The sequence below is a fragment of the Choloepus didactylus genome, chromosome 27 (assembly GCF_015220235.1).
Source record: "Choloepus didactylus isolate mChoDid1 chromosome 27, mChoDid1.pri, whole genome shotgun sequence".
Taxonomy (NCBI): Eukaryota; Metazoa; Chordata; class Mammalia; order Pilosa; family Megalonychidae; genus Choloepus; species Choloepus didactylus.
Window position 1 is genome coordinate 9,861,621 of NC_051333.1, and position 15,102 is coordinate 9,876,722.

Below are 15,102 nucleotides of genomic sequence, written 5' to 3' on the forward strand. Positions count from 1 at the left end.
ATGCATGAGTGTGAAAAAAAATAAATGAACAATGGGGAGAGGAGAGGAATGGAATGTTTTGGATGTTCTTTATTCTAACTTTTATTTTATTTTTTGGAATAATGAAAATGTGCAGAGATCGATTGTGGTGATCAATGCACAACTATGAATAACTGATTGTACACTTTGAAGGATTTTATGTTGTGTGACTATATCTCAATAAAATTGCAGTAAAAAAAAAGATCATAGCTTTTTCTTGGGGGACTTAACATAATATAGCCAAACCAGCACAGTGGGTATGATTTCTTTCAAAATAAAAAGTTGGAGAGATAAATAAAAAGAAAAGTCAAATGGTATAATGTGGAAGTATAACTGTGCACCTTCCTTTGTTTCTCCAACATGTCTTGGGGATCGTCCATGTCAACACACGGAAATCAAGCTGATTCATCTTAACAGCTGAATAATATTTTGTGATGTGACTGAATCCTGGATTAGTTGACTTTTCCCCTATTGATGCATGTTTACTCTGTTTCCAGTTTTTCTTTTTTCCATTACAGTATTGGCCATGACCAAGGAAAGAACTTTCCCAGGGATCATCTTAAAGTGGAAGTGCTGGGATGGATCTTTTCTGTCTATTCAGGGACATCTAACCTCAGACTCCAAATCACCCAGACTATGAGGTTCCTGAGGGCAGAGACAAAGTCTGCTTGATCCTCTCCCCGCATCTGTTCCCTGCTTGGGTCCTCTATCCCCTCCTCACACTAATCTACGCATCCTTCACCGGAGTGTGACTTCTAGGGCAAGATCATAAAAGACATTTCAACTTCCGCCTTGCTCTCTTGAGTCATTCATTCTGGGAGGAAATAGCTGCTATGTACATGTGCCAGTTTGAATATATTGTGTCCCCCGAACGCCATTATCTTTGATGTAATCTTGTGTGGGCAGACGTTATCAGTGTTGATTAGACTGGAATTCTTTGAGTGTTTCTGTGGAGATGCGCCCCACCCAGCTGTGGGTAATGACTTTAATTGGATAATTTCCATGAAGTGTTGGCCTGCCCATTGGGTGGGCCTTGATCAGTGGAGCCATATAAATGAGCCGACTGGCAGAGGGAACTCAGTGCAGCTGTGAGTGACATTTGAAGAGGAGCTACAGCCAAGAGGGACACTTTGAAGAAAACACAGGAGCTGCAGAAGAGAGACAGTTTGAAGACGGTGGTTGAAAGCAGACTCTTGCCCCGGAGAAGCTAAGAGAGGACAAACACCCCAAGGGCAACTGAGAGTGACATTTTGAAGAGGAGCTGTGGCCTAGAGAGGAACATCCTGGGAGAAAGCCATTTTGAAACCAGAACTTGGAGCAGACGCCAGCCACATGCTTTCCCAGCTAACAGAGGTTTTCCAGACACCATTGGCCATCCTCCAGTGAAGGTACCCGATTGTTGATGCGTTAACTTGAACACTTTATGGCCTTAAGACTGTAACTGTGTAGCCAAATAAACCCCCTTTTATAGAAGCCAATCCATTTCTGGTGTTTTGCATTCCAGCCACATTAGCAAACTAGAATAGTAAAGATGCTCACATGTATATCTGGAGAGGTCCACGTGGTGAGCAGCTGAGGCCTCCTGCTGACAGCCAGCCGAATGTGCTGGGCAGTGAGTGAGCCACTTGGGAAGCAGACCTTCCATCCCCAATCAAGTGGAAAGCCTTCAAACTGCAACCTCGAAAGACACATCAAGCCACAACCACTGGCTAAGCTACACCTGAATTGCTGATCCATAGAAACTGTGGGAGACAATAAATGTCTATTGTGATTTTAAGCCACTACCTGTTTGGGTAATTTGTTATACAGCCATGGAGAACCAATACAGCACTCAAAGCACCCTGCACTTTTTCATCACAGGAGTGATTACTGTAATTTCTTATTTATTTGTGCAACATCATTTACATCTATGTCCCCTGCTAGATTGTGACCAGGACCTGTTTTCCTGCTACCTGTTCACTCATTCATTCATTCATTCAGCAAATGCTGGGCACTACCTATGCTGGGCACTAAGATAAGCCCTGGAGATCAAGACTAGAATGAATGTGAGGCAAACTTAGCACCCAGGGTACACAATTTAAGGAGGCACTCACTTTCAGGCTCTTGCAAGGGCTGAGTGGGAACCTGACAGTGAGTGCCTTTTAATTTTTCTCATTTTTTGGTATGTGAGTGCCTGTTTAAATCTGACACCCTGGGTGCCTTGCTTACCTAATCCTAGTCCTAATCCTGTTGGCAACAGAGCAGGACACAAGACAGAAATTATCTTTGACCTCTATTTGCCCTTGCACTGAATGTTTTGTCAATATCACATTTTCAATGTATATAGTCCAATAATATGCTTTATTATTATTAGGGTAAGCACGCCCTTATTACCAATTCTAATATTTTTATTGGATGTTTACTATGTGCCACCCTATTCTAGGTAATGGAGATACAGTTAAAAGACAGGAGCCCTGCTCTTGGAAAGTTCACCACCTCACCTCCTGGGAGACTTAGACAACGTACACATATGCATAACACGCAGATACAAAAAAAACATTACTAGCTATAATAAAGACTATAAAGAAACCAAGATAACTATGGAGGGGAATAGGGGATCCTTCTTCTTTCTTTCTTTCTTTCTTTTTTTTCTTTTTTTTAATGTGTAAGTACTCATTTAGTGACAATCTACTGTTAATATTTAGGATTATCACGTGTAACATTAAATATATTCCTGAAAGCTACAAGCTAATCAATTAAAACCTATGAAATTAAAAATCAGGGTCCTGTATGTAAGTCTGTAGAGGTGGTATTTCGAGGCCAGCCATGGAAAGTCTAGGGAACAGCAAGCACAAAGGCCCTGAGGTGGGGCAGCACTTGCCAATTTCAATCACTGAAAGAAGACAAGTATACCCCTGGCTAGCAAGTGAGTGAGAAAACCCTGTCCCCTGACACTGCATAACAGTGAACTGTCATAAGGTTAAAGACTATTCATTGAACACTTATTATGTGGTGGGCACAGTGCTAAGTACTTTGGAATCTTATCGAAGCTTTAAAACAAGAACCAAGGTAGTTATTTTGATAATCCCTGGTTTCCATATGAAGAATTGAGACCGAATGGGTGAAGTCACTGGCCAAAAGTCAACCAGTTAGGAAGTGCGAGGGCAGGATTTCCATACAGTTCTAACTCCCAGATTCATGCTTGTAAACCACTGACCATCTCTCACAGGGAAACCCTCAACATACTTAAAACAAAGCACTGTGTTATCTCAGAAAGACACTACCTTCCTAACTTCCCAAAGCAGGTTTCTTATTTAAAGCTACTATTCCCAACATGCCCTTCTCTGGGGCGGGAGGGGGAGAGCGAGGGTTGGCATAACTACATTTCCCAGAACGCAACGCTCACCAGAATGGCTGTCTTGCACGTCGGGAATTGTAGTTCCCTGAGAGACGGTCACCCACAACTCCCGGCGTGCATTTGAGGCCTGAGTCGTAAGGTGGGACAAGGACAGTCGCGCAGCATTCTGGGAAAAGGACCCGCTTCTTTTCCCCACGGCTGGTGCCCGGACGTACAACCGCATTCGTGGAACTACAACTCCCAGCAGGCCGTGCGGGAGAGGGCAAGGCGGGCCTTTTGCCGGAAGTCCGCTCTGACCCTGCGTCCCCCGACTGCTGCCAGAGCCGGAGCCGCCCAGTCGCCGCGGGACCTGGGACACTGGGGTCCGGACGAGGGTCGCCATGGTAACGGGGCCGCGCCCACGCTGGGGATGGGCGGAGGGGGGTCCGCGTGCAGACACCCGAGGCCCAGTCGGGCTCTGACAAGCCCCCCCCCTGCCGCGGCACGATGGTCTGGGCCCGGCGCGGGCTTGCAGTGTTGGGGCTGATCTGGGACCGAGAAGGATGGGCCAGGGTCGTGATTCTGCACGCGAGGGTGGGCCGGGGTCCCGAAGCGAGGGGGCATTGGAGACGGGAGAGGGATGGCAAGGGGAGAGGGTAGTACAGGTGGGAGACATTGGAGGCGGTTGGGGGGTTTTAAAACTGGAGCGGCAATTCGCGAGGAGGGGTCTAGGGATAGGAAGGGTCTCTGAAGCGGAGGCCTTTCCAGGTGGAAGGCGGGAAGGAGGGAGCGTTGGGGAAGAACAGGTGACATTGCAACGGGGGAGGGGGAGAGAGCCCGCCTTGCAGGCGGGGAAATGGTGTTGAAACGGACGGGATACTGCAGATGGAGGGAGATAAACTCCAGGGGAAGGGACAGGGTGCTGGAGGCCGGAAATAGGCCACTGCAGGGAATGGGGCTTTAAATAAGTCAGGAAGCGTGTGCTGCAAAAGGGAGAGGGAGCCTATACTAGAAATAAATGGAGGTGCATTGTGGCAGAGCTTTCCAAAAGATAGGTTCTTTGTAGATGGGGCGTAGGTGTACTCTTGGAGCAGGGTATGGGCTTTGGATTTGCTGAGGGGGCTTTGGAACAGGTGAAAGGGTTCTCTGGGCAGGGAGTCAGGAAGAGATGAGTGGAGGAAGGAGTCAGAACCAGGTCTGGGGGAGAGTCTCCCCAAGTAACAGGGTCCTTGGAGGCAAGATGGTTTGGCCTTTAGAACAGGAGAGGAAGCCTTCGGCTCAGAGAAGGGATGTCTGCTGAGGTCAGAAGGAGAGGCTCGAACCTGAGAAAGTGGAGATCAAAAGGGAACATCTCCAGGGAAGATGGGAAAAGTTGAGGGGGCGGCATTCAGAAGGGTGAGGGTTCTGGAGGGAGGGGACTTCTCAGAGTAGATTCCCAGAGGTGGAGAGATTCTAAGTGGGAGGAGAAAAAGGGAAGAGATATATGAGAGAATTTAGCAGTGACAGGCAGAGCTCTCCCTCAGCTCTGTACGCCTGCTCCTAGCTCCCCTGGCTCTGTCCCCAGGCTGTGGCTGCCTGGAGTGGATCCTGCTCCCCACTCCAACCCCAAGTACTCCTTCCTGTCCAGCCCAGGACCGCTGCCCTGCCAGGAAGTGGTTTTCTCTGGCTCAGCAGAAGGGGTTCTTGGAAGGAGAATGTAATATCCTCTTTCCTTCCAGCTTGGGTGGTTGGGGGAAGAGGGGTAGAACATGTGGAGAATGAAATTTAGGAAAGAGGGGGAGGCTCCAGTTAAAGGATGGAGACTCCACAAAGCATGGCAAGTGGGTCCGAGCAAAGTCTTTGGACTCCCAGCTCTGCTTTCTGGCTTTGGAGACTTCCTTTCCCTGCTCCTCAGTCTTCTCATCTATAAAATGGGCATAAGCTTGCTGGTCTCAAACAGAAGTGAACCCAAAGGGAGGCTTCCTAGCTGGGTGAGTTTGGGCCATGTTTTTTTCTCAAAGTCAAATAATGACGAATTATGCTACTAATAAGAGCTAATATCTATGTAACACTTAACACATGCTATTCCCTGTCTTACACTGCTTATTTTTATTAACCCGTGCAGCAGTCCTGTCACGGAGGTACTCTCATTGCATCCATTATACAGAAAGGGCAAACCGAGGCCCTGAGAGATTAAGTGACTTGCTCCCTTGTGTGTGCACTTAGCCATTTGGGTCAAATGCCTCCCGGTCGTAATAACCTGCTCATTTTATTGAGTGCTCAGTATGGACTAGTCACTCCGCTAGGTACTTCCAGCATCAACTCATTGAATTTTTACAGCCACCTATGAGGGTTGACCTGGCTTGGCAGAATCATAACAAGTTTTCTCTAGTCAGAACTGATGAGAAGTGTAGCTGACAATGGAGCGCTTACTCTGAGCCCCTGAGCCATGCACTGTTCTGAGTGCCTCTCACCTTCGATTCTTTATCACACTCTTATGAGGACCTGTTTTCCAGGTGAATAAACTGAGGCACCAAGCAGTTAAGGCCCTTAAGAAGTGACAGACACTTTGGAAAACAGTCTGGCAGCTCCTCAAAAAAGTTAAAGCCGGCATTATCATGTGACCCAGCAATTCCACTTCTAGGTATTTATCCCAAGAACTGAAAACCAGTGTTGAAACCAACACTCGTACACGAAAGTGAATAGCAGGCCTAGTCACAGAGCCCCCAAGTGGAAACAACCAAATGCCCATCAACAGATGGAAAGAGGAACAAAATATGGGCATGTAGCCATGCAGTGGGATGTCATTCAGCTGTAGCAAGGAATGGAGTTTTGATACATGAGACCACATGGTTAAGCCTCGAAAACATCATCGTGAAGTGAAAGAAGCCAGGCACAAAAGATCACGTAGTGTATGATTCCATTTATATGCAATGTCTAGAAAAGGCAAATCCAGAGAGAGAGAGAACAGGTGGGTGGTTGTCAGTGGCTGTTGGGGGGTAGGGGGCAAGCTGGGGGATTTCTTTTTGGCATGGTAAAAATGTTCTGGAATTGGTGGTACTTTTTGCACAACCATGAATATACTAAAAACCATTGAATTGTGTACATTTTAAATGGGTAAATTTTATGGTATATGAATTATATCTCAATTTTTTTAAAAATTAGGGGGGAATAAAGTGGCAGAGCCAGGACTCAAACATTTATTAGGTGCCTCCTACATGCCAGGCACTGAATTAAGTTTATAAACATTTAACCTTCAAAACAACCTGTCAAGGTAGGTTCTTAGGAAACGTGTCTTCGCAGGCGAGGAAAGTGAGGCTTAGAGGGGCGAGACCCTTCTCCAGGTTCCCGCAGCTAAGAGGTGGAGGAGGCTGATTCTGGTGTCTTCCACTCAGTGGAAGATAAATCTCTCCCTGGGTGTTGGCGGGACTGGGGGTGGAGGGTCAGGCCAGGCCAGGCCCTGGGGAGCAGCCCAGACCCCCGGAAAGGCAGGCACAGGGCAGCAGAGAGGGAGGACCCCATCTCCCTGTCCTCATGCCTTCCACCTGCCTCTCACTTCCTCCTCCTGCTGCCCCCAGATCCGCTTCATCCTCATCCAGAACCGAGCAGGCAAGACGCGCCTGGCCAAGTGGTACATGCAGTTTGACGACGATGAGAAACAGAAGTTGATCGAGGAGGTACACGCTGTGGTCACTGTCCGGGACGCCAAACACACCAACTTTGTGGAGGTGATGGACCCTCACCCCCCGAATTCCTTCCCTCTGACCCCTTCCCTCCCTGCCTCCGGCCACCCACTAATTGCCATAACCCCTGAGACCCTCCTCCTTTCCTACGTTCATTCACGCAACACGTTTTGATTTTTACCTTTCTTCCCTTTCTTTCTCTTCTTTTTTACTTTTCATTGTGAATATTTACCTGCATACAGATGACTATGATGAGTGAAAAGTTGATTGAGCATGTGTATAGCCGCCACCTGGATCTAATCAGTATTATTTTGCCATTTGCTCTACATTTTTCAGTTTTTCATCAAAGGATTTTTTTTTCCTGGTGCCTTTTTGACCCTTACTAGAGAGGTTTTCAAACACATGAAAGGAGATGGAAGAGTAACGGACCTCTCAGTGCCCATCCCCTTGCTGAAGGACTTTGAGTGAAGTTATAGACCTCCCAACACTTTACCCCTAGATATTTCAGGATGAATCTGGAAAAATGAATGCATTTGCCTACGTTACCACAGTGCTGTTATCAGACCTGAAAACATTAATAATAATTCCTTAATATTGCTGTCATGTCCAATCAATATTTACATTTCCCTCAATTTTCCCAAATGAATCTTTAAAATTGATCTGTTCAACTCTAGTTGAAGATCTTGCTTTTTGCTTTGGTTGCTGGTCTCCTTGTTATCTCTAAAGCTACAAGTCTCTACCTCTTCATTCTCATGACATTAACCCGTTGAAGAATCCAGGAAGATTGTCCTGCAGAATCCAAAAAATATTTATCAAGAGCCTTTTGCCAGGCACTGGGGGTACAGTGGCGGACAAATCAGACTGAAGTCCCTGCCCTCAAGTTGCTGACATTCTAGATGGTGGGAGACAGACTGTAAAGCATACAGCGTAGCGGGTGGCGATAAATGCCAGGGAGAAAAATAAGCAGCTGTGGGAGTGAGCAGTGCTGGGGCATGCATGTTGCAGCATGGAGGGTGGGTTAAATATTTTGGTGGGAGAATGCCTCCCTGAAAAGGCAGCATTTGAACCAGGACCTGGAATTGAGAGAGTGAAAGGAGATGCTATGTAAGGGAACATTCCAAGCCATGGGGTGGGGGGGCGGGGAAGCAGCGCATGTCAAGGCCCTGAGGCAGGGACATACCTTGGGCATTCTAGGAACAGCAAGAAGGCCAGTGTCTGAGGTGGAGTGAGTCAGGGGAGGGGTGGGAGGAGATGAAGTCAAAGATATGGTGGAGACAGATGGTGCAGGGCTCGTGGGCTACGGTGAGGACTTTGGCTCTAATTCTGAATGAGATGGGAGCCAGAGCAGAAGCAGGGGGACCCTTGAGATGCAGCCACAGTGGTCCAGGTGAGAAATGCTGACGACCAGAACCTGGGTGGGAGTGGTGGAGGTAGCAGAAGTGTTTCGGAGGTGGAGCCAACCAAGCAGAAGAGGAGCCAGGAAAGACGTCTAGATTTTTGGCTTGAGCAGCCAGTAGGAGGGAGCTGTCGTTTCTGAGGTAGGGCAAACTTTGGAAAGAGCAGGTTTGCAGGCGAAGATCAGGAGTGAGGTGTTGGGAAGGTAGCATTCAGGGTGTCCGTTAAACATCCAGGTAGGGATGTCCAGGAGGGAGTGATGAGTCTGGAGTTCAGGGGGAGGACTAAGCAGATATCAAGATATTGGAAGTTTCTGCATATCACTAACTAAAGCTGTCGAACTCGCTAGGGAGTGAGGACAAACAGAAGAGCAAAGAAGAGGGCCAAGGCTGGATCGTCATCTGGAAGTGGGGTGATGAGGAGGGAGGGGAAACTCTCCTTGCTGGATATCCTCGCAGCCAAGAGTAGAGCATCTCCAGAAAGAGGGTGGCAGCAGAGGAGGGTAGAACTGACCACGGGTGCAGCCAGGAGAGTAGTCCACAGGGCTGGGGGGTGGGGTCAAAGCCCAAGCAGTATGAGTCCAGGAGAGAATGAGGGGAGAGGAACGGGGGCTTAGAGGGTGCTGGCTCTCATGGGGATCCGCACAGCCCCAGGTCCTCTGATGAGTGCTGGGAACGATATGTATTTTAGGGACCAGGAGGGGGTAAGTGAAGCCCAAACAGATCAGGAACAGCCTCAAGGGGGGTGCAGCTGGAAAGGTCGGTGGGTCAGGTGAGAATGTCACACGGGCCCACTCCTCAGCCCTTAGGTTCTTCCAGGATCCATGCCCAGCACTTACATTCCCATTCATTCATTCATTTATTCATTCACTCACCCTTCCTTGTGTGCCTCCTCTGTGCCAGGCCCTAGGCTGGGCAGTGCTAGGGACACAGCAGTGACCGAGACAGCCCCAGATCTGCCCTCCCAGGGCTCACAGTCCAGTGGGGGGAGACCGACAGACCCATGCCCAGACAGAGGCTGTCCACAGTGGTCAGGGCTGGGGTGGAGGCCCGGGAACTGGGAGCAACTGAGCTGGCCTGGAGGGGGAGACTTATCTGAAAATGTGCAGCAGGGGAAGAGATGAGGGTCTGGGGCAGATCCCTCGGAAGCCTGGAAGTGTAAAACAGGAAGAGAAGACTGCAAAGATGGAGCTGGAGAGGCAAGAGGGAGCCAGGCCAGTGATCGCAGGAGAGGGGCATTCCAGGAAAAGAGGAGGGCTGATCGAGGCCCCACCGGCAATCGCAGAAAGCCTGTCTCCACATAGTTCTCTGGTCAAAAACTCAGAGCAATAATGGCAGCTCTCGCAGCTGCCTCAAGGTGGCGCTACGCACATGCACGCGAGCGCGGAATTTTCAGATTGTAGCGCGGGAATCAGCAGCTCTCCTGTACGCATATGTATTCTTGGCTTATGATATTTGCATATATTACAGTTTAGTGAGGGCAGGGTCGCGGCTCTCTTGGAACAGTGTTGACCCACAGGGCCTGGCACACAGCAGTTGCTCAGGAAATGTTTGTGGAATAACTGATGAATTCAGGCTAAGGAATTTGACTAGATCCAAATGTGACAGGGAGCTAGACGGATGCCTTCTGACACACCAGGCCCCCTCTCTGCTCTGGGCTTTTGCACAAGCTGCTCCCTCTGCCTGGAGCCCTCCTGCTCCAGGTCTCGGCTTAGATGCCGCCTCCTCCGGGAAGCCCTCCCTGACCATGAGGCTGGGTCAGATACCTTCATGGTCTCCCACAGCCCCCTGGGTTCCTGTCCCAGCCCTGCCCACTCTGGGCCATCACTGTCTGGGGACGGGTCTTTCTCCCCCACTGTCCTGGGTGCCCTGGAGGCCAGGGTCAGGGCTGTCTTGGTCACCACTGGGTCCCTGAGTGTTCTCTCTTGCTGACAGCTTCTCTTCCCCGCAGTTCCGGAACTTCAAGATCATTTACCGACGCTACGCCGGCCTCTACTTCTGCATCTGTGTGGACGTCAATGACAACAACCTGGCCTATCTGGAGGCTATCCACAACTTCGTGGAGGTGCACAGGGCGGCGGGGGGCAGCAACTGGGAGGGTGGGCTGGGCCCGCAGGGGGCCTCCTGTCTTGGAGCCACCCCGAGTCTACTCTTTGGGCAGGTGGGACTCTGTCTTTTCCTACCCACCTGTTTCTTTTCTTTTTTTAAAAAAAACTTTTTACTCTGAAATAATTTCAAACTTACAGAACAGTTGCAAAAATCATCCAAACCCCTTACAGAGAACTGTAGCATACACCCACCCCGCAGATAGCCAGATCCACCAATTTTAACATTTTACCAACTTTGCCATATCATTCTTTCTGTTTTCTGAACATTTGAGAGCAGGTTGCACGTATCTTACTCCTTGAACACATAATACTTTCACATACACTTCCTACAAAGAAGAATATTCACCTTAAGTGCAGTTATCAAGTTTAAAAAATTTAACATTGATGTCAAGCTTATAGTCTGTCGTCCAGTTTTTTCTAATGTCCAATCATGTCCTTTTGACCTTTTCTCCTCCATTCTTAGATCCCATCCAGGGTCATGTATTGCATTTAGTTGTCATTGTCTTTTTAGTTTCTTTTTTTTCTAATCGTGGAAACATATGCAATTTTTCCCGTCTCAGCCCCTCCCAAGTGTACCATTCAGTGGGATGAACCACATTCACAGGGTGGCAGTACCTTCCCCACCTTTCATTACTAGAACTTTCCCCGCACTCCAAACAGAAACTCTGCCATCATTTTCCATTTCCCCCTTGCCCGTGCCCCCCACCCTGGTATCCTGTATTCTACTTTCTGTCTCTATGAGTTTGCATATTCTCTGATATCTTCTTTGTGGTTACCGTGGGGCTTAATTTTAACATCTTAAGTCTATAGCAGTCTCATTTGCTTTGATACCAACTTAACAACTTCAATAGCATACATGAACTGTGTTCCTATACCCTGCCCGTCCCTGTCATAAATGACATATTTGTACGTTATGAGTCCAAAACCATTGATTTTTTTTTAAACTGTGGAATATATTTAAATAGAAGTGATAACTTTCCAAATGCAATTTAACAAGTAGTTAGAGAGCAAATTTCAAAGAATGTTATGGGTTACAGTCCCACCGTTTCAGTTATTTCCTTATTATAAAATATAACATATATGCAAAAAGTGATAACTTTCAAAGTACCATAATTTCAGTTATTTCCTTTTTGTGAAATATATACACAAAGGTGATAACTTACAAATGACAATTTAACAAACTTACAAATGACAATTTAACAGGAGCTACATAACAAATTTCAAAGAATGTTATGGGTTTGCCTTTTTGACCAAAGCGGGGAAAAGAAAGGCAACAAAATAAGATTTTAGTGGCTAAGAGATTTCAAATAGAGTCGAGAGGCTGTCCTGGAGGTTACACCTCTGGAAGCTTCACCTAAATATACCAAAAGACCACAGTGTGATAAATCCAAGTCAACAGTAGTCCCAAAAACCCTAAAGAATACCTGGGTCCCTATCTGAGACTTTATGAAAGTTTCACTCACTAAGTTTATTCTTCAGAAACTTAAACTCTCCAGAGAACTCCTAGGCCGGCTAAATCCTGAAAACCATTGATTTTTTTTTCATTGTATTTTATGCATTTGCCTTCTAGATCCTGTAGGAAGTAAAAAGTGGAATTGCAAATAAAAAATACAGTAGTCCTGGTATTTATATTTATCCATGCCATTATCTTTACTGGAGATCTTTTCTTCATGTGGCTTCAGTCAGCTGTGTGGTAACCTTTCCTTTCAACCTGCAGAATTCCCTTTAGTAATTCTTATAGGGCTGGTCTAGTGGTGACAAGCTCCCTCAAGTTTTGTTTATCCAGAAATATCTTACTTCTTCCCATGTTTTTTGAAAAACAAGTTTGATGGATACAGAATTCTTGGTTGGCAGGTTTTTGCTTTTAGCATTTTAAATTTGTCTTCCCACTACCTTCTTGCCTCCCAAGGTTTCCCGTGAGAAATCGGCACTTAATTTTATCAAGGCTCCCATTTAGGTGACATGTTGCTTTTCTCTTGGGGCTTACAGAATTCTCCCTTTATCTTTGGCATTCAACAGTTTCATTATAACATGGCACAGTGTGGATCCATTTGGGTTTGTCCTGTTTGGAGTTCATTGAGCATCTTGGCGGTGTACATTCATGTCTTTTGTTAACTTTGGGAAATTTTCAGCCATTATTTCTTTGAATATGCTCTCTGCTCCTTTTGCTCCCTCTTCTCCTGGGACTCCCACAAATGTATTGGTACATGTGACGGTGTCCCTGGGATCTGTTCCTCAGACTGGATGATCTCCATTGTCTTCGAGTTCACTGATCTTTCTTCTGCAGCTCCCACCTGCTGTTGAACCCCTCTAGGGAATTTTTAATTCGTGTTTCTGTGGTCTTCGGCTCTGTTTGTTTCCTTTTCATAATTTCTGTCTCTCTGTTGATATTCTCTTTGTATTCATCTCTCATTTCCTGACTTCCTTTAGTTCTTTGTCCATGTTTTCCTTTAGCCCTTTGAGCATATTTAGGACCATTTTTTTGAAGTCTGTCTGGAATGTTCCAGGTCCGATCCCCACTGATCGCTTCTGAAGCTTTAATCTTCTCTTTTGCCTGAGCCATCACTTCCTGTTTCTTTGTATGTTTTGTAATCTTTTCTTGAAACCTGGACATTTTGATATTTTAATGTGTTATTCCTGGAATTTAAACTCCAAGACATCTGTTCCTTAAACTTGTATCCAGCTAGTGTTATGACAGAGCTTTCTTTGAATGCCAGCAGCTAACAAAAATAGGCAAATAAATAAAGAAGGAAAAAGAAAAACACCCGTCCCAGTCTTTGCAGATTGACTTTCAGAGCTCATCCGCACAAAGCCTTTTGGAGAAGAGCTCCAGGCCAAAGCCCCGGGGCCACCCGGATCCTTTCTGCACAAGCCTCTTGTCTTGGGCCTGAGAGGGTGGCCCTAGGAGTTCCCCATCTACAGGGTTCTGTATGCGTCCTCTTCCCTGGGAAGCAGTGTCACTGTGCTGTGTGCCCTCCAGCCAGCATGCCCTTGCCCCGGGCACCAGTGACCGCTGCCCCCCTGCAGCGTTCTCAGGGAGCCGCTTTCTACTCCCAGGGTGGGTTACGGGACTGGGCCTCTCCAGACAGACTGGGCTGGACATCCGGGCTCCCAGTGTGTGCACGAGGGTCGCTCTGCACCTTCTGGAACCAGGACCAGGGAGCCGTGCTGGGAGCACAGGCCGGCTCCACGCTGAGCCGCTGAGTGGTGGGAGAGCGGCCAGCCAGGGCGCCCCACGATCCAGCTGCTTTTAAGTGGCCTTTTTCATGGCACTCGCTGTGTTGCAGTCCTTTAACTGCTTTCTGGAGCCTTGAGACAGATGTTTCTGCCAGTTATTGGTGGTGGTTCAAAGCTGTGTTGACCAAGCCCTGAAGCATCTCCCTCCACCATCTTGATCAAGGCAGGGGGACCTCGCTGTTCCTTTATGTCCCCATCTCCTTGTATTTTAATATCTGGTCCAGCTGCCTGCAGCCTTTATGCCACTCTCTGTGTCTGTCTCTGTCTGCCCAGCTCTTTCTGTCTCTCCCCATTTTTCTATTTCTTTGTCTTTCTCCGCCTTCCTTGTTCTGTCTGACTTTTTGGCCATCTTTTTCTGTCTTTGTTCCTGTTTTTCTTTCTCTCTTTCTCTTTCCCTCCTTGATCTGTCTGCCTGTCTGTCTCTCCCATTCTCTGATCTCTGTCTCTTTTTTGCCCTTTCTGGTGACTTTGCTCCCATCTCTTTCTCTCTCTCTGTCTCTCTCTCTCCCTGTTCATCCCTGACCATCTCTGTCTTCCTCCCTCAGGTCTTAAATGAGTATTTCCACAATGTCTGCGAGCTGGACCTGGTGTTCAACTTCTACAAGGTAGGCCTTGGTGCAGGGGGTCAGGGAGGAAGGTGGGTGGGCCAGCCGCAGCCCCTCCAGCTGCCTGGGGTCCCCTTCTCTCACACCCACTGTCCCCCTCGGCCTCCCCCAACTCAGGTGTACACAGTCGTGGACGAGATGTTCCTGGCCGGCGAGATCCGCGAGACCAGCCAGACGAAGGTGCTGAAACAGCTGCTGATGCTGCAGTCACTTGAGTGAGGACAGACGAGCCGCCCCCGCCCCAGCCCCCTCCCTGGACTTGCCCTTCCCGGGCCCGGGGCCCCCCCCAGCAGCCCCCTCCCTCCGCTACCCAGGAGGAGGGGACCCAGCTGGGTCTGGGACACACGGGAGGAGGCTGCACCCCACTCCCCTCTGGGCCCCGGTCATGGGGCGAAGGCGTGTGTGAGTAACCATGCTGTTGTCGTGCGGTGCTGTGAGGTCCCCAATAAACCTGTGGTCCCCGCCTGACTGTGGCGCCTCGAGCCCTTTGCCCGTCTTCCTTGGGAAGACTCCCTTCCTCCCTCTTCCCCTTACAAAGACCCTGGGCTGACATTGGGCCCAACTGGATGGTCAGGACACTCTCCCCACCCAAAGGTCCTTAATCTCCTCACATCTGCAAGGCCCTTTCACCTGCAAGGAAGCATATCCACAGGTTCAGGGGTGGGGAGATCTTTGGGGGCCATTATGCTGCCCACCACAGACAGCTCACACAACTGCCATTGTTGAGTCAGTCAACAAATGCCCCTCATCGGGCTGAGCAAT

General features: G+C 48.3%; 1 protein-coding gene across 1 annotated transcript; it reads left to right on the forward strand.

The window, feature by feature from the left end:
- The first annotated feature begins 3,586 nt into the window (after positions 1 to 3,586).
- AP2S1 (adaptor related protein complex 2 subunit sigma 1) lies at positions 3,587 to 14,808 on the forward strand. The gene is made up of 5 exons (XM_037820450.1): positions 3,587 to 3,738; positions 6,892 to 7,041; positions 10,342 to 10,455; positions 14,281 to 14,340; positions 14,458 to 14,808. The coding sequence occupies exons 1-5, from the start codon at positions 3,736 to 3,738 to the stop codon at positions 14,557 to 14,559; spliced, it is 429 nt and encodes a 142-aa protein (XP_037676378.1). The 5' UTR covers positions 3,587 to 3,735; the 3' UTR covers positions 14,560 to 14,808.
- The last annotated feature ends 294 nt before the right edge of the window (positions 14,809 to 15,102 follow it).